The sequence below is a fragment of the Aphis gossypii genome, chromosome 2 (genome assembly GCF_020184175.1).
Source record: "Aphis gossypii isolate Hap1 chromosome 2, ASM2018417v2, whole genome shotgun sequence".
Lineage (NCBI taxonomy): Eukaryota > Metazoa > Arthropoda > Insecta > Hemiptera > Aphididae > Aphis > Aphis gossypii.
The window spans coordinates 67,360,595-67,387,249 of record NC_065531.1 but is presented as its reverse complement, the minus strand read 5'-3'; the positions used below and the strand labels follow the sequence as shown (position 1 = coordinate 67,387,249).

Below are 26,655 nucleotides of genomic sequence, written 5' to 3'. Positions count from 1 at the left end.
ATTATTATACGAACGAAGTGAAACATTTTTTTTTGAGTTTATGATAAGGTTTTTATGTGTCATCTACTTAGGTATACCTGAAAAAATTGTAGATCGTAGACAATATACGGCTGATATCCTCGACTTTTGTTTAGAATATTATAACTATGAAATTTGTAATCAAATACGGATAAATTGTTGGTTTAACTAATTGGGAGCCTCAGTAATCGACACTCCCTACCTCAATCCTCTCAATAATAGAATTGTTATTATAAAATACAGTAATACTGTGTGTAGTTTAATGTTTATTAGCTGAGTAAAAATGATAGATTTACCATGCCTATAATACATCCACATTCGTTATTGTTCATCAGAACGTTTTGTCACGTAAATTTAGGTTTACGTATCACCCATAATAATATATTTTTATTGTATATACTATTATAGTCAATAGGTCATTGGATTTCAACTGCATTGTGTTTATGTGTCATATAGTACTATTGCAGTCATTGCAAGTGACGTATTTCACATGACAGGATGATCAATAAAAATATAGTTAAAAAAATATTAAATATTTTTTTTTATCTATGATGTATAGGTAGTGGGTATTTACGCATTATCATCTGTTATAAAAACGAATAATCGGGGTTAACGATATTTGTCATGAATCATGATACTTATTGACTTATTGCTAAATACTTATACATATAGTTGAACTTGTAGATTATGTTTAATCCGAATATTTTAAAGAATTATTGTTCATATTGGTTTTTTGTGATTTTATCCTATATAAGTTTTAACTATTATTACTCTTTACAAATCTGAGTCTTTGTCAAGTATAGAGTACTATCATAGTTAACATATATAGTTTAATAGTTAATCCTAATTTTCGGTCAGAAAAATATTTATCTTTTTAAATATAGGTAACAGCACTACAAAGTATAATTATATATTAGTACTTCGCTCAACAACCATTACCTAACTGCAGCAAGGCACCTATTGCGGCTTACCTACTCGCAGTAGTTATACTTGTACACGATATTAGTATACTACATACATATTATATCGATTTTTAATATTTAGTCATTACTATACGCCTTACACACTTAAGTCGGCCATGTGCTGTGTACATAAATGTGGTACATTTGTACAATATATATAATAATATGAGCACGACGAGTAAATAAATACGTGTATCACACCATATCGTATCATAATATTATTATACCAACTACCAAGCAAGTAAGTATCAATCGTTTCCGGTTTTGCGAAACGAGTTCATAAAGACGTTGTGGCGCTCGTATCGGATGCGGTTTTATTTTTGTACCAAGTTATTATTACTATCAATTAAATCGATGGGCGACGGTCGCGCCGCCGGGAAGCTACCGATGTCGTCATCGCCCGCGACCATCGGAGGGAGACCGACGCGGCGGCTTCCCGAACAGCTGATCATACGCACGCGCCGCAGTCGTCGCTCGTGCGACGGCGGGCAGTTAGTCGTCGTCGTGCCGTATTGACGTTTGTGTTTATTAGCGCGCTCCGGTCGAAAACGCAACTTTACTGTTTGTGATCCTCATCAGACTGCAATGATAATAATTTTTATAACGTTTTAATACCTACTTACATTTTAGTTATTTTTTTTTTACTCTCGAGGCGCTACATACGATTTTTATTCACTTGAATTTTTTTACATATTTTATTCTATTGGATACGGCGGTCGCGTTTTGTATATTTTGTATCGGTGTTTTTAAATTATTCGATTTTTTTTTTTTGCTCATAAAGAACCACCAACGACAACTGCTCGTTACACAACACAATATATATTAATGCGTTTCGTCGTCGACGGGAATCGGTTATTCGCGTATACATAAGCATTTACATATTATTATTATCTGACGACGACGCCAGCGACTGGCGGTAATGTGCGACCGGCTATGAGTTCGCCAAAGTCGTCGGACAGGAAATCGGGTAGAAAACAGTCGTTTTCGCACCAACGGTCCTCCAATGAGGATATTTATCAGCAGGACGAGTACGACACTCCGGTAAGCGAGTTCGATTATTGATATTATTTTATTATTATCGTTGCACGACAACAACGGATTGCTATTATAATAATATATTACTGTAAATAAAACATAATATATTATAGTGTAATAAGTCGAGTGAGTAGATTTAATATGGTTCGTATAAGAATTATGTGTGCGATGATGATTTGTGGACGCGCGTGCTAAATGCAAATCATAGGTAGTCTGTTTATACAATGCACTCGCGACGGTCGATAATCATGACACGCCACAAAGCTGTCTATATTTAGGTGTAGATAAGCCGTTGATAACTTATCAATTATTGACTATTGTCGTGTTACGTTCTATAAGAATTGTTGCATTTTGGCCACAACTGACGATTTTGATTCTTACCGGAAATAATATTTTAATGAATAGAGTTCAGACTTCTAAAGTTGGCACAATTAATAATAATATATTATAATATTGTCAAGTATTGAAGATATACCTATGCAGATGTTCGTAAACGTGAAAATTATTATGTCATATTTATTAATGCACTATACCTACCTACGTTAAATTGTTGATACTCGAGTTTATACTTAATACTTATTATGTTATTCGAATATTGAGGAAACGACAATTATTGACATCGTTCTACTAACATAGCTTTTCACCTGAATACATAGTTTAAATCTCGGTTTAAATATATCATAAATGCATTTTAAATGAGGTTTTCAATGTTTTCCACTGTCAATAGAACTTTTTGTCGAGTTCGTTAGGAAATTGTAAGTTTTAAAACAATATAAGGATAGTAAGAAAAATGTATTAATTAATTAAGCTGAAAATGTAAAAATATGAACTATTGAAAATTTATATTGTAGGTACCTACCTACAATAGTATTAATATGGAGTTTGGCGATTTAAATTTAGAGATTAGAGAGTAACTAATTAAATGTATTAAATATATTACGATGAACTACCTACAATATAAATAAGTAAATTGTATATAATACACATTCAGTTTCATAACATTTAATTGATTTTTTTTAATTTTTATTTTTGAAAATAGTAATTATTAGTACATTTAATAGTGAAGGTAAACAAAACATTATTTTTAATAAAATGTTATGCCTTTGATTTCTAGTCATAATTTATTATGTAAATTAAAAATGATGCAATTTTTATTGCTTTATGAACTTATAGTTTATATGTATATTATGTTGCAATGCAAATGTTGCATAAAGATGGTAAACTGGCAAAACAATAAACTTATCTTTAGGTTCAAATATTATACTTAAGATTTGTATTTTTGTTTATGATATGATAACATTTTGGATTTAGAAAGTGTCATGTTATAGGTAATCATTTTTTTTAATGGTTAAGCATCAACTACAACTTACAAGGGTTAAAATCATATTATTATATAGTATCTTTTAATTTTTTAGAATAATTGATTGAATATTAAATTGATTAATTAAAACTTATAAGTTTAAATAGTATAAAAAAAATCACCTTATAATATAAGTAATGTGATATAATAATAAATAATAAAAAAATATACTTTACTAGATTTTTGTTACTCATGTATAAGTATTTGTTGTTAAAGTGCATCTTATATAATATCGATCATAATATATAATAGTTTTTCTATTAGTCTTATCAAATTTAATGATATTTTAAAATAAATAAAATTTGATACACATCTTAAATCATATAATTTGTATTTTTGTGTAGTGTAGGTTTAATTACCAATTATTGGTATAAAATATATATAATTAAGTCTGGTATAGTATTTAGAATTTTGACACTGCACACTGATATACAGTTTTTTTACTGTTTTCAATGGTATTAACAGTTATACGATATTTAGAAAAAATATTTTTTTTTAATACCGTAGGGGATGGAGTTTTTATAAAAATAAAAATGGACATAGAATAAAAAGTTTCTAGTTCTATAAGTTGTTCTTAATCTTCTTGTAATCGTGTACTATCATAATAATATAGCTTACTAATTAGCTAGTTCTACGGATTACTTATTCCCGCATAATTTGATTTAAACATTACTCCAAAAATAATTTTTCCGAGAATAATACAGACTGGCAACCTAAATTGGATAGATAATATTATGTATGATTCGTTATTATATACGGTAATCATTAAATCACGGAATATTAAAATTTAAAATATCGAAAATACTGGATAGCAGTAACTATTATCGGTATACGCCGAAAATTTAGTAATATAATTTTAAAACTCGTCATCAATTAATATGTCATTGTGTTTTATTATTATCAATATTACAAAATCATTATACACTAATTGAAAAATTTACAATTATTTAATATGGAACTATACCCATATCATTACATAATTTGTTGTTTTTCGTGCTGAAATAATGCTTTATTTTTCTTGTGGTAGTCGGTAGACTATTCTATTTACTGCCACATGTATAGTTTCAGTCTCGATTTCAGTTTAATAAAAGGGTGGTCTTTAGGTCATTTTACATTTAGTATGCACCCCGTGTATGACTCATTGTCGTGGTTTACTAAGACACTAATACAAACATTACAGATAATATTTTTTTTTTACGTCAATGAAAATATTGTACATGTATGTGTATTTCAAATCAAACAATCATAAATTCATAACTCATAATAATATATTTATATTATACATAATATGCTATATATGCTATTGAGTATAGACCATTAAAGTATTATTATTATATATATATATATTATATTAGAATACAAAAACTTTATAATATAATTTTAATAAAAATGTATAAGGTGCCTAAGTATCTTTCTTTTAATGCAACATTCGTGATTAATAAAGCTTACTTTTATAACTTACATAAATATATATTATTCCTTTAAACAACAGTTATATACTGTTAATACTGTATTACAATAATAGATTTTATATTTATGTACATTATATTTAATTTCATCAATAAAATAATAATTACCAATAAATAGTAAAACTTATTTTACTAACATTTTAGCAAGAAATTAATTAATTTTCTTATCTTAGTAGTTTAATTTTAGTATTAGGTGTAGATATTGAATTCCTAGTTTTAGATAAGTATAACCATTATGGGAATAAAGATTTTTAAAATGTTTATATTTTTAAGTTAAAATTACATCTTACATTTTCATCTTTGATTTAATACTGATGTTTTATTTGTTATCTAGTATTAATTTATTGTGTTAGGTAGTATAAATAAAAATCTAATTGAAATATATTCTAATTTCTAAACATATTAAGCTTTATCGACATTAAAAAATTATAACATGTCTAATATACAATATACATTTATATACAATGTAAGTAAGTTTTAAAAAAATTTAAAATACAATTTTATAATAAGATAGTTATATTATGCATGAAAAAGGTTTCATTAGGCATATTATAATAATAGTTTAATTACTGTTTGTTACCATAGTGTAATGACGTTCAGCAGACGTGAGTTCATTAAAAACAAAAATTTTAAAATAAATATTTTTGTCACCGTAACCATACGTTCGCTAAACTATTAAGTATTGTCTGTTTTTTATGATAATCAGATACGTTTTTTTAACTTCTGTTTTTTTAGCCCTTTACTAACCTACCTAAGAATACTTTAATTTTTAATGGTTAATCAATTTGAGGTTATAATTGCATAATATATATATAAATGAATTATTAATTATTGCCTATTACATTTTTAACATATCCAAATTGTCATTTCTGTAGTTTAAAATAATTCTTTCAAGGTCATTATATAAATAAAGTTTTAATTAAACTTTCCTTCATTTCTGAATTAATTTGATTGGTTTATAAAATATTTAATAAAAACGTACGTTGAATTATTGATTATTTAATACTGACATGTAGATAGTTGTATACATCTATTAAACCTTGGTGAATATCATGTGAAAAAGATAAGTAATAAATACAAATAATTTTATGATAAAATATTGAAAATGTTAATTAAAATGTCTATTTAATATTCCTAAATCTTGATAATTAATAATGAAAATTAATATAGGTATAATATACCCATTGGTTTTAATTTTTTTTTTTAAACGTAGTTTAAGTTCCATTTGGAAGTATAAACTAAATCTAGAATCGTATGTAGTTGTATATTTATTAAAAATACAATTATTAAAACTTAAAAGTTTAAAAACTTAAAAAGGTCAGTACATAATTCATATGAAAATGAAGAAAAATATAATATTCCGAATTCTAGACGATGGATGGTCGTTACACTCGCATGTTTCATTGGAATCTCACTACAATTTATCTATAACTAATATTAGAGAAAAGTTATCAGATTTTTTTTATATATGTAATATATTAATATAATAAGTTATAAACACTTGAATAATTTTCAAAGTTTTAAGTTTTCAAATTCATGTATAATATATATCTAATCTTAATATAATTAATTAAAATAACTCCTATAAATAAACCATAATTTGTAATAGGTATAATCCGGTACGTAGATTTGATGTTTATAAGACAGAGATACATACGGCCAATCTTGATGTTAACAAGAAAACATATTATGCAAATTCGTGGTACGAAACATGTTATTTATGCTATGAATATTATTATCATATATATGTCATTGAATAAATGTGGAAAAAATTAAAGCCACAAAATGAATGATACCAATGCTTAAATAGAGGTTTAAACCTATAATGCTAAATACAATCTATAAAATAAAAACAAAAAAAATTAAATTACTCAACTTTTCAAAATTTAAAATTAGTGTTTTTAATGGTGCCTACATTTTATTATTAAGTGTATTACTATTTTTTTTTTCAAGATTTTTTTAATTTAGTTAGCCATACTAGGTATTTATGCTCACAGTTAATTAAAATTTTTCATAAATTTAAATATAAACTATAATAAATTATATATCTACGTTTTTTTCAACAATTTTATTGGAGTATATGATTCAATTATTGAGGTTTGGCATAAGAAATATATATTCCAAGTAGAGGAGTAAGCAATATATGTTCTCCATAGTCTTCTAATGAAAACGCTCAAGTACCTACTTATAGACCGATTTTTATGTACATATGAAGAAAATTACTATATTTCTATTTGCGGCTAATGTTTAACTTATCATAAACTAAATAAAGGTAAAATCATGTTTCTTACAAAAGCCAGAAGTAATAACTATTTTATATTATGAAACATCAGCGTAATGTACCTATAGTTTAAATTGTTATTCAGAGTAGGTGTATATCGCTTTATTTATTATTATTATTATTATTTTGAGTAGTTATTAAGACATAACGTAAATTTTATTTTATATTAAATTAATATTAGTAAGTATACTGAGTAAACAATCATTATATCAAAAACGCTTTGAAAATATTTGTTTTTACATAATTTAAACTTTGAAGTTAGGTATTACAAAACAACATATTTTTAATTATAATTATTTTTTTTATATTTTTATCTTTATACAAAATATAAAGTTTTCAATTTTTTGTATGGTAACATAAATTGTATTCTATATATAAAAATTAAATAAGGTTCAACGTATAATTTAAAGTTTTAATGAGTACAATAGTAGATCAACATTTTCTGTGGTGCATTGGTGTCCTTTGATAGCTCACAACACCATCCACTTATTCATCAATAAACACTTTTCTACATATCACTTTATAATTAATTAACTATTTTTCCTAATTTTGATTTTAGATTCTGAGCGGAGTTGACATTGCAGTCTGATCGCTGTGTTGATTTTACATGCGTTTTTTATGTTTGTGTATAAAGACATTTTTTGTAGTACAAAAAATGCTGAGAATATCAAATACGAGAGTAGTTTCTGTTAGTGAATTATTGGATTTAGTTTGTATTTTCGTGGGTTAAAAGTGTATCTTAGTAGGAACATTTTAAAATAATTGAGTAAAATATAATAGTATATTAATAAAATATTTTTATAATATTTAATTATTTGGTAACCTTGGTTACTTAGAAGTTAGATCTTTTTCGCTCATCGTGTATAATATTTTGCTTGAGAACTTTTTGAAATATTGAATTTTTAAAAGAAATACCTATTTTGTTTAGTACCAATAAGTAAAAAACAATTATAAGATTTAAAACATTATTTTATATTAAGTTCTTGGGCTATAATTATTTAAAAATTATTATATAATACTTATTCATAATAGTGAGATAATTTAATTTATTAGCCCTATGCCCCTATCCCTATTACCAAATACTGAAATGTATGGTAAATAAAAAATATTAAATCTTCTTTTATTTATAGTTAGTTTGTAAAGAGGGTGGTAGTTGAAAGATACAATGAATTCAATTATAAATAAGATGTAATGTATAAGATACAATTCATTATGTATCTTTATCGGTTATGTGATTATGTTTTATATAATTTAAAGTAAATTCTAACAATGAATTTTTGGTTTGTAGACTAAATTTGTATAAACTTTTGTACGTGTATATTTGGTAGTTAATTATTTATTAACGAGTCAATTTATGAAATACACTATGCCTATGTATAATAATATATGTATAGTAAGTTATACAAGCACTGCAATATTTATTACTTGTATCAGCCAATCTTCGCCCTTTTCCAGTCTGTATATACAATTTATTAGTAATAACAACTCTAGATATGCGTACAATGTGTACACTGTACATCTATGGCTATATAATACAACATAATGATATTATCAATTTATGGCTATTGGTGTTGTACGTATATAATATAATATTCTCTATTTTGAGTTTATATAATTATCATACTATACAATGATGTATTTAAAAGTTACTGTTAACTTTATGTTAATAAGTATTTAGGTTTAGCTGGTATCTGAAAATTAATAAAATGGTTTCATGTTCATAAAATTATATTAAGTTAAGTACTTAAATTTTGTTAAACCATAGGTCTGCAGATAATGTCATATAATAAAATACTATAACATAAATAAATAAAGAGTTACTGATTATTGAGAAACCTTGATTTGTTGATTTTCGGTTAGGTTTGTGGGAAAATTTAGTCCTTTTAGTCAATTGGCAAAACGACACACCCATATGTATTTATTTGTATTTTGTATGTGCTTTCACTTACGATCGTCTCTAACACGCAATTGACGAAGCAATTAACAATATGCCAAGGACTTGATGGATTTTTACCATTGTTGTATTGGATTGTTTTCTTACATCTTATATAGTGCTAAATTATGGTGTATTATTTTTTCACGCCGAGTGCTTCTCAACCATTTGTCTTAGTATTTTAAAAATTTTCTTCTTACATCGACTTTGTTGATAGGAAAATTAAAAACGACGTTAAAAAAAATTCTAAGTAAATTGTATTATGATACTATTAATATAAGTTTAACTATCAATACATATTTTATTTATTTCAAATAAAAATAAAAACTGTATAATTATTGCCGTTAACCTCGAAAAATACATTCTCATAGTATTTATAATATAATTACTATTTTCATGACTAAAAATAAGTTCTGTAATGAGTTTTTTTATTAATTGTTTGATATATCAATATAGGTATACTTAAATACTTTTATACCGATATGGTATCGATTATAGTTAATATAATATATGAATAATAAATAGATTAGGTTAACTACCTTAACAATAAATGTGCGTATTGGTTTTACGGCAATCATGTGTTTTATTATTTTAATTTTGGTTTTTTTATACTAGTCATTTATTTTTAGAGCAAAAATTTCTTTAATACTTTTAAAATTGTAATGTGGTTTCTGGTAACTCATTTGTTCTTATTGGTTATTTGGGAGGTACCAATTAGTAAAATCTGTATATTGTTCTCAGTATAGTTAAAAAAAAATAAAAAATATCCAATGTAAAACGGTATTATTTACATAGGTAATACAACAGTATTGATTTGTTTTGATTTTTACTATAATTTAGAAAGGCAAACCGACATTACCTTAAAACGTTCAATACATCTAGTATTTTTTAGACGCAATACGATTTTCAAAACAGTATGGCTGTTTTTGAACTATTTAATATAAAGTTGAAATGTTCGATTTTATTTTTTTTTGTTTCTATACCAAAAAGCTTAAAAATGTAATATGAGGTTCTATGTATGATGTTCTTCTATACATTTAATAAAATCAAAAATATAGTCATAATTTTTTTTTTATAAATATTTCATTCAATTTTGATGAAAATTGATACTTAAACAAAAAATAACGATTTTTTTTTACTTATTGTGTCAAAATGTTTGGTTAAAATATTAACTAAAGGATTTTCACCATAACATTTTCAAAAAATTAATTTTAAGCTATTTACACCATGGATATTGACTTATAACATTATATTTTCTATCGAACTAATAAAACAAAAATAGTACCTATATAGATTTAATAAAATATCGATTGACTTAGAAGACAGCATCAATTCGCCATCACTTGTACCTTTTTCGTTCAGAATCGTCATTACTTGTTTAGTATATTATGATTTATTAATGAATTCAAATTGAACACAATATTCGTTATTGTGACCTATTCAGTAAGAATGTACACTCGATACCTACCACACAGCAGGTGTGAGAGTTTACTGGTTTTTATGGATGGAAAGTATAATTTCCGTGAATTAAAGTATAAGTACTAATAATATTAACTATTACTACTTAAAAAAATTATCTTAAATTATTATATTACAATAATGAATAAACTACAAAAAATTGCACAATAGAAGCTGCGTTGCTTCATATAATGATATTGTATTATCTTAAAATAGTCCAAATAAAGTTTTACCTACTCATTTATTGTATGTAACAACTCTAAAATATTTAGTAACTTGTATAATGTTTGTGTTTTATATGACTTAATATATATATATATGTATATATTATAGTATCCAAATGACGCTTAATATTTAAAGTTATAATTCTATTATATTATTGTAAGTTATAATTTTATAAATTAAAATGATATATGGCCTATTACATAATTATAAATTATAATCAATGCAAATAGATCATTTTCATTGTTAACATTGAAAAAAAAAATAATAATAACAGCAATGTACAACTTAACCTTTATAAACCTTAATTAAATAATTAATAGGTGCGTTTTTATCTACTATTATTATATATAATAAGTGGATCAATTGTACAACATAATTAAATACATGAATTCAAGGAATATATTCTTAATTTTAAAATAGAAATAATTTCTTAAAAATAGATGGTTATGACAGTATACATTTTCACCCAAAGCACTAAAATGATGACTATATATTTTTTTTAATGTCAACTTTATTATGATTGTTGAATTAAAATTATTATTAAATATTACTTAATTTACAGAAAATTAAAATCTGAACTAGGGATGAAAATTCATAGTAGGTACAATAAAAATAAAAATAATTAGATTATTCAATAAGTATCCCACAAAGACATGCACTTTTGTGAGAAGTGCTATATAATATTATCTTGTAAATCTTTGTTCGTGTTATATTAATAGCTGATAATAATTTAATGTTTATTAACTAACATTTTTTCCCAAGAAAATTCTATTCAAGAAATATACTATTCATGAAAAATATACCATACAGAAAAAAGTCATTCGGTAATTTTGATTCGATAAAAAAAGTCAATATGCATCGTCTTAAAACTTGATTTAAATTAACATTTGATTTTTCACTATAAAAAAAAAAGAATAACTACTACAGCTTTTAAATGTTATATAAAATCATAAACTATTTACAAATATGTTGACACAAACTTTTTTGAATATCGCATAATATATTATAGCTTCCTATTTTGTTTACAGTGTTTAATAAGTTAATATGATAAAATATGTTTATAACTCATAATCCACATTTAGATTTTGAATATGGTGACTAAGTTATTGATTAAAACATTAATAAAAGTTATCAAATTTTATTGATTGATAATTAAAAATTAAATGTTTGTTATCTAATTATTGTTTAATAGTTTCAATATTATTAATATCCGACTAATTAACTTTATCCTTACACAAATTATTTGTAAAAAAAAGTATATTTTTGCAATTTTTTACATGCAATATATTTTATAATATATACTCAGAGTTGATTAAAAATGAAAGACACCGTGAACAGTATGTTGCAGTGTGGTCCATAACTATCAGCAGTTATAGCGATAAATCACCTTGTAGTGAATAATAATACATTATATATACATATTATACTCTTTATTTAAAGACTAAGACGAAAATTTGTGAAGCTTATTTTTTTAGTAACATTTTAACCTTCAATTTTGTTTACATATATGTAGTACTATTATAGAAAATGTTTAAAATGTAGTAGAAATAGGCGATTTGGTTAAGGTCACAATAAATGTGTATTCATTACTTTTATGTGCTCGGATTATTGTGAAAGAAACGTTATAATGTGTAATGCTATACTATTATATATATAGCATATGTATACACAACATACAATATAGGTTTGTATAATATATTTTTTATCAAATATGAAACGATACATATCTGTTAAAAAATACTAAGATATTTTCACAAGTAGAAAATATGTTTGGATTGTTTATTACTTTTAATTGTAATGTAAAATTAAGATTACCATTTGATGTTTTATTACTTTTAATTGTAATGTAAAATTAAGATTACCATTTGATGTTTTAAAAATATTTTTTAGGTGTATTTTCCATATTTCACACTTTTCTATAGTTTTGTTCATAAATATTATAATAGTACAATTTTTACCTTTTAGTGTTGTATAACCTAGGGTTGGGATATGTCCCAATTTGACTTGATATTCCCGATTTTTAATATAATTGTCCCGTGGTTATATTATAGGTAACTACAAAATATAACAATATTGGTGTTTAGACATTTTTGATAATATACAGACATGTAGTCAATGTATGTATATTACATGTATATTTAGAGTTAGTGCATTAGTTACTATGGTATACTAATAGGTCGTTTTTTATTTAGGTATAATTTTATTAATATATTATATTTGGGTTGAAAAATAATTGATATCGATATTATTTAAACAACGTTCCTGGTAAGAATATTGTTTATTTATTTATTATTGAAATATTATTATTATCTTGTTTATTTCAATAATTTTTGGTATACTAATACATTTTAAACATCTGTTATAATATTGTCGATAATAATAATAATCTTATTATTGTATAGGTACCTATTATATTATAATATTATCTTATGATGCTACTAAATTTATATTATATTGTTGACAGTCATTGCCCATTGGTTTGGCTGGTTTAGGTGATTACTAACATGTTGTATCAATGTTTTTAAAGCCAACCTCAGAATTAAATTTTTTTTTTTTTTTTTTAGTGATATAATTTGAAATTTCTACAGGGTTTTAAAAACTGTTTGATTAGGTAAAATAGCAATACTAATAACTAATAAGTAATATCAATAAAATATTAAAATTACTTATATTTTAATAATTGCTGCGTATTGGTACCACGGAAACGGTTTGTTAAACATCGCAGCTGTGCCGTTATCACAGGGTAATTTTGCATAATAATATGCAGGCGTAATTATAAACGTCGTAGAAATTGAAATTTAACACTTTCTCTTCCGCGGTGGCTGACCATGGCGACTGTGACACTACCTTCTATATTTACACACTTATAGTTCTTATAAGTAATATAAAGACAATACCCATATATATGCCATTAATATATTATGATATACGTACCTACACTCATCGATGTAGCCATGGAGTGTTTTGGATGTTTTAATACCCCCATCTGTCATAACTCATATTTATGCAACATATTATATACTATCTACGTATGTGATTTAGATGTCTACAAAATATGTTGACAAATGGTTCTATTTTATGTTTAATATTAATAATGAAGACAGGAGATTAAGGACTTCAATGAACTATGACCCCCTATTTTATATTTCAGTATAAAATTAAAATGCCTCCTTAAAAAATCATCATGCGTATACTGCACTGTTGCAGTATTTTTTTCTGGTATAAATTATGTTTATTATTATAAAAAATTAATGATTTATCTTATGTAGTGATGCGTTTTTGGACCGAAATCGAAATACCGAATTGAGTGTATTATTGTACAATTATTTATGGTATGATAAATTACAATGATACGATTTCCGCAACTTACAGGAACGTTTAAATTTAGACTAGGTATACGTTATGATACTGGCGCCACACCAAAATGCGCTGTGAACCGCTTAACATTCGCAATAATAATCTCGATCCCGTCATTATAAATTGATATAATTTATAATTATTCTAATTAATGCAATAAGTAATCTAACGTATTAAACAATTATTGTAATCCATCATCTCGTCATCTGCTGTATTATAAAAGTATTAATATTTATTATTTTATTATATATTATGTATATTATTGTTCTTGTATAATGTATAATTATATTAAGGTATACGTATTACACGCGACGAATCTTAATATTATTTTTACGCGTTGTCACCTGCTGCATATTGTCCTTATTATTACCGTAGCTTATAATATAATAATAGTCATGTGCTGAGTTGCGGTTACGATGTATTGTACCTTGTTTATTTACAATTTATATATATGTATATAGTTATCAGTTATCAGTACTACTTGGAATTCGGAATGGTATTGAAAGTTTGTATAATAGATATATGTTTTTTTTCGGTGATAGTTTTCACTAAACCACAAAAACAAGTGTAATACATAAATTTATTATAACATCCTTTTGGCTATAATAACATACAATTATGTAGAATTTAGCGAAATGTAATCGTCTACAACTGCAATCGGCTCTCAAGACGTCTAAAACAAATAAACTTAGTACACCTACAAATCAATTTGTTCAAAATGGTTATAATATTTTTCTTTTTATACACATTTTAAATCATTCAGGCGTTTAACCTACATGTGTAAGTAAATAATATAATATACATGTACGAAGTACGCCCACAAAGTAAGAGTACTTGATTTTTGTATTTTCTTTTTTTCGTATTATACATTTTATTTTCTGTATAAGAGTAAACACATTATTATCTACATAAATATTGTCTAAGTATAATATTTTATTCTTACACTAGGGTCTATGACACATACGACATATTATATTGTTGTGTAGATACCTACATCTTTATACAGGGGTTTATGCTGTGTTTATAGGATTTTCAAGATGTTGAAAATGAGATGAAAAATTCATTTTTTGTGTGTCAAAATTAACTTAATAAATTATTGTAAAATTATCTTTTTTTTCAAAATATAAAATCAAGTACTTTTTTTTAATAAAATTCTTCAATAACAATCTATTTCAAGGGGGGTCAATCAATTTAGTATTAATAAATACCATTAACTTAACTTTATAAATTAATAAAATAATTTATAATTGTACGAGTAATATGATGTTATAAATAATTTGTAAATATAATGTATAGTTAAAAAAAAGTGTTATCTAAATGGGGAGGTCCATTTAAAGTATCCATTTCTTCCCATAAATACGTTCATGTGTTAGTATGTTATATCTTATAGTCCTATATAGTATATTTATATGAAGTTGAGTTGGATTTATTAATTAAACGAACAAGTTATAGAACAAACTTTTGTAAAATAAATTTTGTTACTAACATTTCGTTTTAATAATTGTTTCATTATATTAAGTTTCATTATGCGTGTAGCGTTATATTATTATTATCTATGCTGTAATAATATTATTATAGCATGCATATATGAAAAAATAATATTTATTTTGCTAACCTTGTTCCAAACAATTTATTATACTATAGTCTATAAAATATTGATTGTTTATCAATGTATTTATATTAATAATACTAAGCATGATATCTATGAAGTATTTATGTTATTATACATTTTTGTTTTACTATATCTAATGTTTATTGAAAAGATGAACTTTGTACCTACAACCCATATCAAATTATGCAATATTTAGATTAAATTTTAAAGTATTGTATTATTTTTCATATTAATTTATTGGTAGTTAGTTGTTGTATGCAATCTATAATAAAATATGTAGAATTTGATCTATATTTTAGCATATTTGGCTTAGCTGAAAAATAAACAAATTTAAAAATCTGCGCTATATATTAAGGATATACCTCAGGTTTGATGTAAATGTCTACCCCAATGCACAGGAAAATCAGTTTCGATGTACCTTAATTTGTGGACTAATTTCACTGAGATAGTCCATTGCCTATCGACGATTAAATTTAGTACTTGGTTTATTTCTGAACGTAGTTCAAACTACTCTCTAAATGTTACTAATATTTTTATTAGAGCAATCTTTTAAATTTTTGTCGACATTTTTCTAGAATTTTTTGAGTATAAAAGCTACCAATATATTATATTCATTTATACATAATATTTAAGATATATTACACTATTACAGTATTATATTATCTACCTATATACTTATTTATTTGCGTTGACATTCGAAGGGAAAGTGCAGTAGAATTGGGCTTTCATCAATATATAATATAATATTATTATTATTTGGCATTATTATATACAATGTCCGGTTGTATCTATTTGTTTTCACCATAGGTTGGAACTAACTATAAATAACATATATATATACTTAATATAATATTGTGTGTGTGCACTTCGGTGACCACGTCGAATATAATATAAACATAAATTGTTATAAATAATAAATATCAGAAGTGATTGTTTCACCGACCACGTCCGACAATCCGTAATCATTGTTTTCCTTATGCAGACTATTGTGAACCGTTTTATATTGTTTGCTAAACACACATGCACGCACCCAGAGGATGCGTGTGTCTTCGTTTAAATATATAGGACGTGAACTACACATTTATACGTCGTGTATTATATTATTATAAGCGATTTACCCGTCGACCGCCCGTCGCGATGAGTTGACGATCATTCTTTGGTTTATATAATATTTTAATTGTTGAATAATTTTCTCACGCACGCTTTAGTGCGCATATTTTTCTAACGTCACCTTACTACTGCCGAGGTCATAAAATGCCCATTATTATTTCACGATATATCTTTGCTGTTGTTTAAAATAACCTAAAAAAAAATAAAATATTAATTCATTGTACACATAAATAGGAAATCATCTAAAATGTACCAAATCATAATTGATTAAATTATATTACCTATGAACTGTTTATAAGTGCAATAAGTTTAAATATTATTGTAAATCGTAAATGATTAAAATATGTGGTAAATGACTAATCCTAAATGAGAATATACCTATATAGTATAATATTACATTATAATATGAGATCATAATATTATTGTTATTCTTACGTCTTAGTTCAAATTCCAACAAATGTTGATACATTATTGACAACAACATAAATAACATTAAATACTATATAATATACCTAGGGACCTACTACTTATTTCTTTGATTCTTTTTTTCGATCGAATAAAAATGTTATAATATTCATTTATTTTTGTATTTTGTACGAAGAAAATAATAGCTTCTGAACAACAAATTTATACATTTTATTCTTGTAACTTAACTTTTGTTTTGATAATTATATCTCAACGGTTACGGTTATATTATATATAATATAACTTATTGTATAGATATAAAATTGATGGTTACACGTGGGTTTACATTTTTTAAACATGAGTTTTATCTTTTTATGTATAGTAGTACGATTAGCTATTGTATTTTATTATTGTTTACGAATTTATAGTGTTTACTAGCATAATGATAACACTTACATTTTATTAACTGAAAAACGATTTTCAACATAAATATTAGTTACCTACCCATTATAATGTATAACAATAACAATAATAATAATCGCGTATTTGCGTTTAATATCACAGAATATAGATTAAATATTTAATCTATTCTATAATAATATAGGTATTGGTTGATATAGATGATATAGTAACAAAAGAACAATATAACTAAAATCCTAAAAAATTTGCATACAATTGTTGAAACTTTCGAAGCTTAGGTTATGATTTACGAGTCGTGGTGAAAATGTTTGGAATTACTTGTATTAGTTTACCAAGTAAAGTAATTTTGAATACAAATATTTCGAATTATTGTAAGATGTCAAAAACTCAAAAATAAGAAACAATAAGACAATTTATAGTCTTAAATTAAATACCAAGTGTTCGAATTAGAAACGTCAGTTCTTATACCAAAATACCATAAATATTACTTATTGAATTTTTTTATTGTATAAGTAATTGGTAATTAATAATTACCTTTTTGGTATATGTTTCTAACATAATTTTTTTGTGATTTGATAAATAATAATACTTTTTAAAAACTTAGAGTAATATAGAAGGACATTTGAGAAAATATTAAGCCATAATATGTTAGGTAATAAGCTATACTTTAGCGTAGTTCTTGATAATTTAAAATATTTAAATCAAATAAATATAACAAATTTACCCAAACCTTACTCTAATTTTATAATTTGTTAATTTAATTAATCAATAAAAATATAATCTCTTTCAGATTTTTATTTTAATAAATTAAATGCAATATACATCGCTACTAATTAGTAATTATTTAGATTTATGTATCAAATTTTGTTTTAGTAAAAACTAAGTATAATAATTGAATACACCGTACTGTCCGTACTCCTATTTAATATTTAAAAAATAAATGTATTCTAAATATTCTATTGTATCATAAAAAAGCGAATACATATTTTTAATCTTAACGTTTAATCAAGAAGCTGAATAGCAGTAGTTTGACTTTCAATAGTAAAAACCTTAAAATATATAGGATTTTATACAGTATAAAAGAAGACGTGTTTTTGTAATCCAATTTTGTCTCTGCTTAAATGTTAAAAACCTGAATGAGTGTACGAGGTCAATCAAAGCCAACTGTCTCAATAAAAGCGTATTGTAGAGTAATTTCCGAGTTGGAGGGGAAGTAATACAAAGTTGTCGTTATGATTTATAATTTAAATCTAACGAATAAGCCCGTTTTTCATGACAACCTATTATATTATTATAAATATATGTAACATATACCTACTTATATAAGTATGTTATATGTGTTATGTACATCCCAACGAAGGCCGTATGAAGGTGAAATTCAAATAAATTATAAATATTTCTTTTAATAGTACTTATTTAATAACGGAATTTACGTCATTTAGTGCGTGTATAATGTATATATTATGCGTACAGTTCGTAAAATGATTTTATGCTAATTATATTTTGTATAAATAAAACAATTGATTTAATATTTACTCTAAGTTTATACTTAAAATATAATATAGCTAAATTGTTTTTTTAAGATCGTTATTTTTGTCTTTGAAAAAAATAGTTATTAAAAAGTTCGAACTAATTTCTTTGTAAGTGTAAGAAATATTTAAAACATATAAGTAATTTTGATTTTCGATAAAACTAAAAAACTTCTAACAGTTTTTTTTATTTATAATTATTAATTACTATATTATTATTAATGTATAGATTTATTTTTTTTTTAATATATATTATGCATTAATGACATTGAATGTTAGTTAATTATTCAAAATAATGTTGGTATTGAATATTTATATAAAGTATATTTAACATGTTTGAACATACCTACATACCTACATACCTACATCAAGTTAATATATTTATTATCTAGTGCTTAAAATAATAATTACAATAATATAATTTTAATGTATTATATATATTTACGAAAACCAAATTTTGAAATATTATAATAAAATTTGGATTTTTATTTTATCGTTAATTTAACTGTGTATCGATATGTATAGTCATACTGGCTATTTTCAGTTCTTGTTTGTTGTGCCAATTATTATTTTTAAAAGTGAAAGATTCTTGAAATCCTCCAAACACTCGGTTTACCTTAAACGGAGTTACAGAGGTTTAGAACTTTCAAAAATTATATTATAATATTATATTTTATTTTTTTTTAGAAATTTATTTGTTGTATATTAAGATACATTATCATAATGTGTGTTGTTTAATATTTTATTTATTGGCGCATAATTAATAGTATAGTGTTTTGCTGCCAACACTGAAATGGACGATGAGAGAAAACTAAGTTAACGTATTTGGAGAGTCTAGTTTAGTGTCATAATACTTTTTTCCTGTTATGCCTATAAGTCCAAAAGTGATTACTTGCATGTGAAACACCGTTGTGTTAAACGCGTGGGAATAATAATATGTCTATAATCATATATTCGATTATTTTATAAAATATTTGAATTTACTTTCGCCGACAAAGTTATTATTTTCAATGACTAGTTTTAATATATAATAATTATTGCTGTGATGTAACTTTTATCGATATCGTTTTGGGAGTTCTGCATATAGTAATATTATAATGTCCGTAATAATTAAATATATGTCATTGAAAACGAATAAGTAATGAACAAGGCTGTACAACTCTTATTAAATGCATTATCATCTATTTATTTTTGTTACTTTGTAGAAGTATTCATTGCACTTAATCAAGTTTGTTCAAAATTCGTCGTATTTCAAATATTTCTATAGAATAATAAGATTTTTAAACAATCCACTGAACGTGATTAAGGGTATTTTTTAATTCAATATTTCTTTTAAAAATAAATTACTTTTATATCATTGTTATCGCAATAGCAATTGTTGATGAATAATAATTTTGATAGAAAAAGTATTATGTAATATACTTTTACAATGCTGAAAACATCATGAAAAGTACTATAGAAATTAAAATAAATAATAAAATCATATAAAACAATAATGACTACAATCGATTTTAAGTATTTTATTTAAAATATTTTTAACCAATATTTTCTATTTTCTTATTTTTTGTAATTGATTAAGTACATTTTTAAAATATTTAAAGTACACGTTGGTATTCGTATTTAAATTATTCAAGTGTATTTTGCTATTTTTTAATGAATTTGTGTACCTAAGCATAATTTGTAAACAATTTAATGCATTAAGTTCACGTGTCACGTCTATACAATAATTGATTTATGTACTTATTATTTATAGTTTTAATTTTATATTAACTTTATTTTAACGATATTACATAAATATTAATAAAGTTTATTAATTTGAATTAAGCGTTATTTTGTGCTCGTAGAATACTAATACAAACTTTTTATTTTACAAAACGTTCTTTCCACCGTCTTAAATACCCATATTTTTCTACTGTACATTTATACGTATAATCATTGATTATAATTAATCAACGGTATAATGTTTATACATTTAAAAATTAATATTTAATTCACGCGTGACATTATGTGTAGAAATTTATAGTTGTATTATTTTCCCAATTCAATCATAATCGTAATTGTATAATATGACGTACCTATAGATTTATTACCTATTAAAAATTGATTATTTATTTTAGTAAGTTTTATTCTATAACAAGTATAGTCGATCATATTATTTTCGTTTAGTGAAATAAAGAGCGTTGAATTAAATCAATCCATCATATAGGTAATTTAATCTAAATAAATATTTGTTAATTTTTTTTTCAAATTATCATTTCTTTAATAATATATCTAAGAAATATCAGAATAATACATATTATATAGATTCGTGATTATTTTATTAGTTTTTTTACAGTTGTCAGCTCAAACTTAAAACTCTGATTACTACCTAATAAATGTATGTTAAGCCATAATAATAATAAAAAAAAACTAAATACATAACTTAAGTAAGTATTTACATATTTATTCACATAAATCATTATTCATCATTTTCGATTAGAATTTTATTGTTTAGTGACAAAGGAATTTCGTATATGCCAAATAGATACATTAAAACATACATTTTTCTGTTTACATTCGCGCAACAAAAATTACGTAAGTACCACGCAATGGCACATTGAAAATATTAAAAAAATATATGAAAATCTTCAATTGAAATGTATAATAATATATCAGTATAACGTATATACATTAAATTTTAAAGTAGAACAATATGTTTTTAATTATAAAGTTATAAATTCTTATAAAGTATTTAATATAACATCAGGTTTTATACCCGACACTGAACAAATTCGGTTATAGTTTTTTTATTTATTGCATTTAATGCAAGCAGTATTTGCCATCTGGTACTTATGTAGTTATGTATATATTAGAATATTAAATAGAATGAGTTGTGTGGTTTAATATACTACAGCGACGACCGAATACAACGCTCTATTGCTCACGTCATGTGTTTACACTATCTATTTCTTACTAGAATTTGCTTACATTTTAGGTCCTCGTAGATAATATATAATTATTAAGTAATATTCTTATGTATTCAGTTAAATAGAATTATACTCATAATAGTTATGATAATAATGATATAACACATCTATCTTTTTACGTATCGCTGTATTGTTACCGGAGGCGACTTATTACTTTCAGGCCATCTCTCCTATTGAAGAAAAACGAGTTTGTTCCAACTTAAATCATCATATAAGCTACTAATAACTGGTAGTATACTATCTTGTGTACAAACCTTATTCGTACGAGTGTTGAACATAATATTATGTTTATAAAATTGTATTTTGCAAATCATGTGCATAATTTTTTAAATATAATGCTCAACATTTTTAATATCACTATGATTTATTATGTACCTTTATAAAATATAAATGTACAATATATAAAATATAATATACATTTGTTGGATGGTGATAGCCATTTAATGAATTTATATAATTTAATAGATTTATAATAAAAATTAATAATAATATTCAAGGATCTACGATTTATAATTATTATTTTATATCATAAAGATAACCGAAGGCTTAATTATTATATTATATAATATAATATTATTATTAATTATAATGCCTATTGCCTACTAATACATATATATATATATATGCGTGTGTATGTGTTTATATGTTATTATTAGTTATAATTGTGTAAATACGTTTGTGTAAAATTACATGCCTTAACACGTAATGTGACATTTAACATTTAAGCAGCAAATTTTCAATTAGACTGCAGTCTGAGTTTTATGCAAATTGATGTTGGTATTAAGTATTAATATTATAGAACGAAAATGGAATTTAATGACTACTTTGTTAATATAAAAAGTAATAACATTGAAATATAAATGTATAATAAATAATTATTTTATGTTTTAGAATCAAATACTTGACCGCGTGAAATGTGATCATGTAACTGTTACAAAACCAGAAGAAGATCGACGAAGAAGGACCATAATTATCGAGAAAAAAAATGGAAGTTATGGCTTCATGCTTCAAGTAAATATTATTAAGTACCTATATTTTTTAGTGCGAATTTAATTTCTAACCGTCAATCCTTATACCTATAACCATTACTATTTTTAAAACAAAGTGTTGCAAGATTGCTATTTTTTATCAAATAAACGAAATAGTTTTTTCAATAACTATCTACTTTTTTAATTTTACATTTTTTAATATATTGTTCAACACCTTGTCGTTGACAAAAGTTTAATAACATATTATATTTTCTTATATTATCATTAAATTCTAAGAATTGTATAGATAAAGAATAAAGAACTGCTATAATAAGTGGAGTATTTACCTTTTGTTTTTCTATTATACTGACAAGAAAATGTAATATTTGTTCATGTATGACTTATAATGTCTTGTATGTTTAAAATACTTAAAATTGTAGCAATAAATTTAGGTATATAATATATATAATGGTTTTATATATTTTTTTTAAAGAGTTATGGCATTCATTATAAAAAAGAGCAGGAGATTGAAATGATAACATATGTAGATCACGTAGACTATGATGGGCCAGCATATAGAGCCGGGATGAGAGAAGGTAAATTGAATCTACTTTTCATTAATTCGCTAATACCAAATATTATAACTAACATTTTGCGGCTTGTTGTAGGCGACGTAATACTGTCAATAAATGGCGTCGACATGGAAAAAGCTGACCATAAAGCATTGGTAAACTTTATAAAAAGCTGTGATTCACGAATGAGAATGGTAGTGCTATTTGAAGACTGCGTGCGAAAAGTGAGAATTGGATGAATATATATAATATTATATTATAAATTTGTTCCGTTTACATATACGAAATATCTAAACATTTTAATTTATAAGAAATAAATAAAAAAAAAATTATGCATTTGTATAGGTCAACTTACACATGAGATACATACAACTTCAGCGTACGCTTCAGGCCAAAGTTGAAGAGCTAGAAAAGGTTGAAATTAAAGAAAGAGAGCTCATGGAAGGAAAATGGAAAACACACAGTTTGCCGGCAAGGAAAAAGTCTAGTCATTCTTCTAAGGACACTGCCAACCAAAAAATATTGACTGAAAACGGTAATTAATAATTATACAATAATATGATATCTATAAAAACTATAACCTTTATAATATTTACTATATTTTTTTACCATAGTATCGTAATATATGATGGTGGTTTGTTTTTTATTTTATTCCGTTCAATTAGCTTTTACGTTTTACTTTCGAACAGTGAATAATATTATAATCTTATGTACCTATTAAAATAAGTATTACTTGAGATGATATTTTTTCTTATACAGATTTATCTATAATTTTACCGAATTGATTTGCATGATATTTTTTGTGTAACTTAAGTGTGAAGATGAGCCATTTATTAAAAAAACTACAAACAATTAATTAATTAAGTAGTTTCAGCGTTACCGTATTGCGTGTTGAAAAACGACATGCGATTCCACATTCAGTGTGTACACGTCATGTTCACGAGTTATTACTGATTAATTATTATAAACACAATACTGCTGTCATCGACATGGCTTTTTTTTTATGATAAAATAATAAACGTTGAACAAACTAGCCGTCGACAGTGGCGTGGCAGCTGTACTATTGGCATTGGTTTTAATATATTCGCATAGTTATGAATTTGAGATTGCATGGGTCAATTAGAATTTCGACTTAAATATTAAAAATACTGTGCAAACAGATGTTGTACAAGTATAGTTTAAAATAGTCAATATTAATTTTATTTTTTTAATATTTTAATGCGAAAGTTGAAGTAGTGCTTAAAGTAATTGCAATTGGATGTGTGCCCGAGCACAGCTCGTGTTCGAACCGGAATTGTGATGTGCTATCTTAACCTGTCTGTAGATTGTAATTTTTAACAGACCGATTACCATTAAATATTAATGCTATACTGCTTTATTATATGTACCAAAATATCAAATAATAATGAACTGATATAAAGATAAGTTTTCCTCTATTGAACTTATCTGTATATATAATATATTGTATGTACATTGACACATAGTACGGTTAACAAATCGCTGATACTCGTAAGGCCTTACGAGTACTTTACAGTAAAATATTTTAAAATAACATAAAAAACTTGTCCCGTCCCAAATAACTACATTTTAATTTTTTTTATTTATGCAGATTATTTGTGTTTGCAATTTCAGACTTAAATAACTTATTATTACGGAATATCACATAATTTTTAAGCTTAATGTAGAATTAAAAAATTTGAAAATCTATATATTTAGAATATTAATCGGAATCGACAATAATTGGCATACAATTCAAATTTTTCCTCTACGTAGTTTCATATTAATTCACACATTAAAATTAATTAGTAAATTATATTTTCATAACATTTACCATACTAAAAAAAAATATTTTTTAAACTTTCTTTTCAAATCAATTTTATTAATACCTACTTTTAAAATTTAAATTATTATACTGAACGTATAAGACGTGTGCCCATATTTTTGATATTTATTCATTTTTTCAACAGACACTGATTCAATAATTAACAAATTACAGGTGAAAGTTCTATGTCTAGGCCTACATTATCGACTGAAGATGTGGCCAAAGCACAACCAATTTATGTACCTAAACAAAATTTTATGTTGGCTTATCGACCACATCATTTTATTGATCAGCACGGACGTTCCTATTACTTGCATCAGCCTGCCACTGCCATAATTAATGGAGATTCAAATTACGTCGGTTGGCAAAGGTAATTAAAATATGCATATTGTATACTACCAAGTATCAATCCATCATAGATCATTGAAATATCAAGTAAACTTAGTAATTTAAGAACTGTCCTTCTTATCCCAATTATAAAATTTTGCCTCGATGTTAGTATTGGTACACAATAAATTGTTATTATTTTAAATAACAGTTAACTTTATTGTGAAGTCGGTAAAGATATTGGTACCCATTTTATATGAAACCTAATATACGTATACGACAATATATATATAAATTTATTAAGAAAAATGAAAATAATACTAATTAGTAATTCTGAATTCTTAATTACTCATCAGCCTACTATTATACTAATTTTAATGATATAATACTAACTAGAAATCATGGAAATATATTAATGCAAATAGACTAAAATAGTGTAATAAGATAGCATAGAATAGTATAGTATAGTTAGTATACCTACCTTAAATGTGTAATATTTGTTTTTATGTTTATTACACTAATTAAATATTTAAGGAATCATAAAAGTAAATTCATTACTTTCACCCGTGTTATTAACAGTTAATGTTACAATTGTTATTCATAATGTGAAATTATCATTATCTATGTATGTATTGTGTATGTTTAGACGAACCTAATTACTACATTTATTCGAGGAATAGACGAACCTAATTATTACAATTATTCAAGGAATCCCATGTTAATTTTGTCGGTATTTATATACATAAAATATTAATTTTTTAAAAGATATAGGTATAGTTATGCAAATCATTGATATAACAAACAAATAGGTAAAAATTACTATTAC

General features: G+C 24.6%; 1 protein-coding gene across 2 annotated transcripts in view; it reads left to right on the top strand.

Annotated features, from left to right (window-relative positions):
* The first annotated feature begins 1,455 nt into the window (after positions 1 to 1,455).
* The window catches only part of LOC114130540 (uncharacterized), a 33,639-nt gene continuing 8,439 nt past the window's right edge, over positions 1,456 to 26,655 (top strand). Inside the window, exons 1-6 of one of the 2 annotated variants that reach the window (XM_027995529.2) lie at positions 1,456 to 2,021; positions 23,032 to 23,151; positions 23,602 to 23,704; positions 23,777 to 23,904; positions 24,026 to 24,215; positions 25,677 to 25,872. In XM_027995529.2, coding sequence (XP_027851330.2) covers positions 1,914 to 2,021; positions 23,032 to 23,151; positions 23,602 to 23,704; positions 23,777 to 23,904; positions 24,026 to 24,215; positions 25,677 to 25,872 — 845 coding nt within the window. In that variant the 5' untranslated portion in view covers positions 1,456 to 1,913. The remainder of the gene's footprint in view (positions 2,022 to 23,031; positions 23,152 to 23,601; positions 23,705 to 23,776; positions 23,905 to 24,025; positions 24,216 to 25,676; positions 25,873 to 26,655) is intronic. The other variant, XM_027995530.2, reaches the window with a different exon arrangement.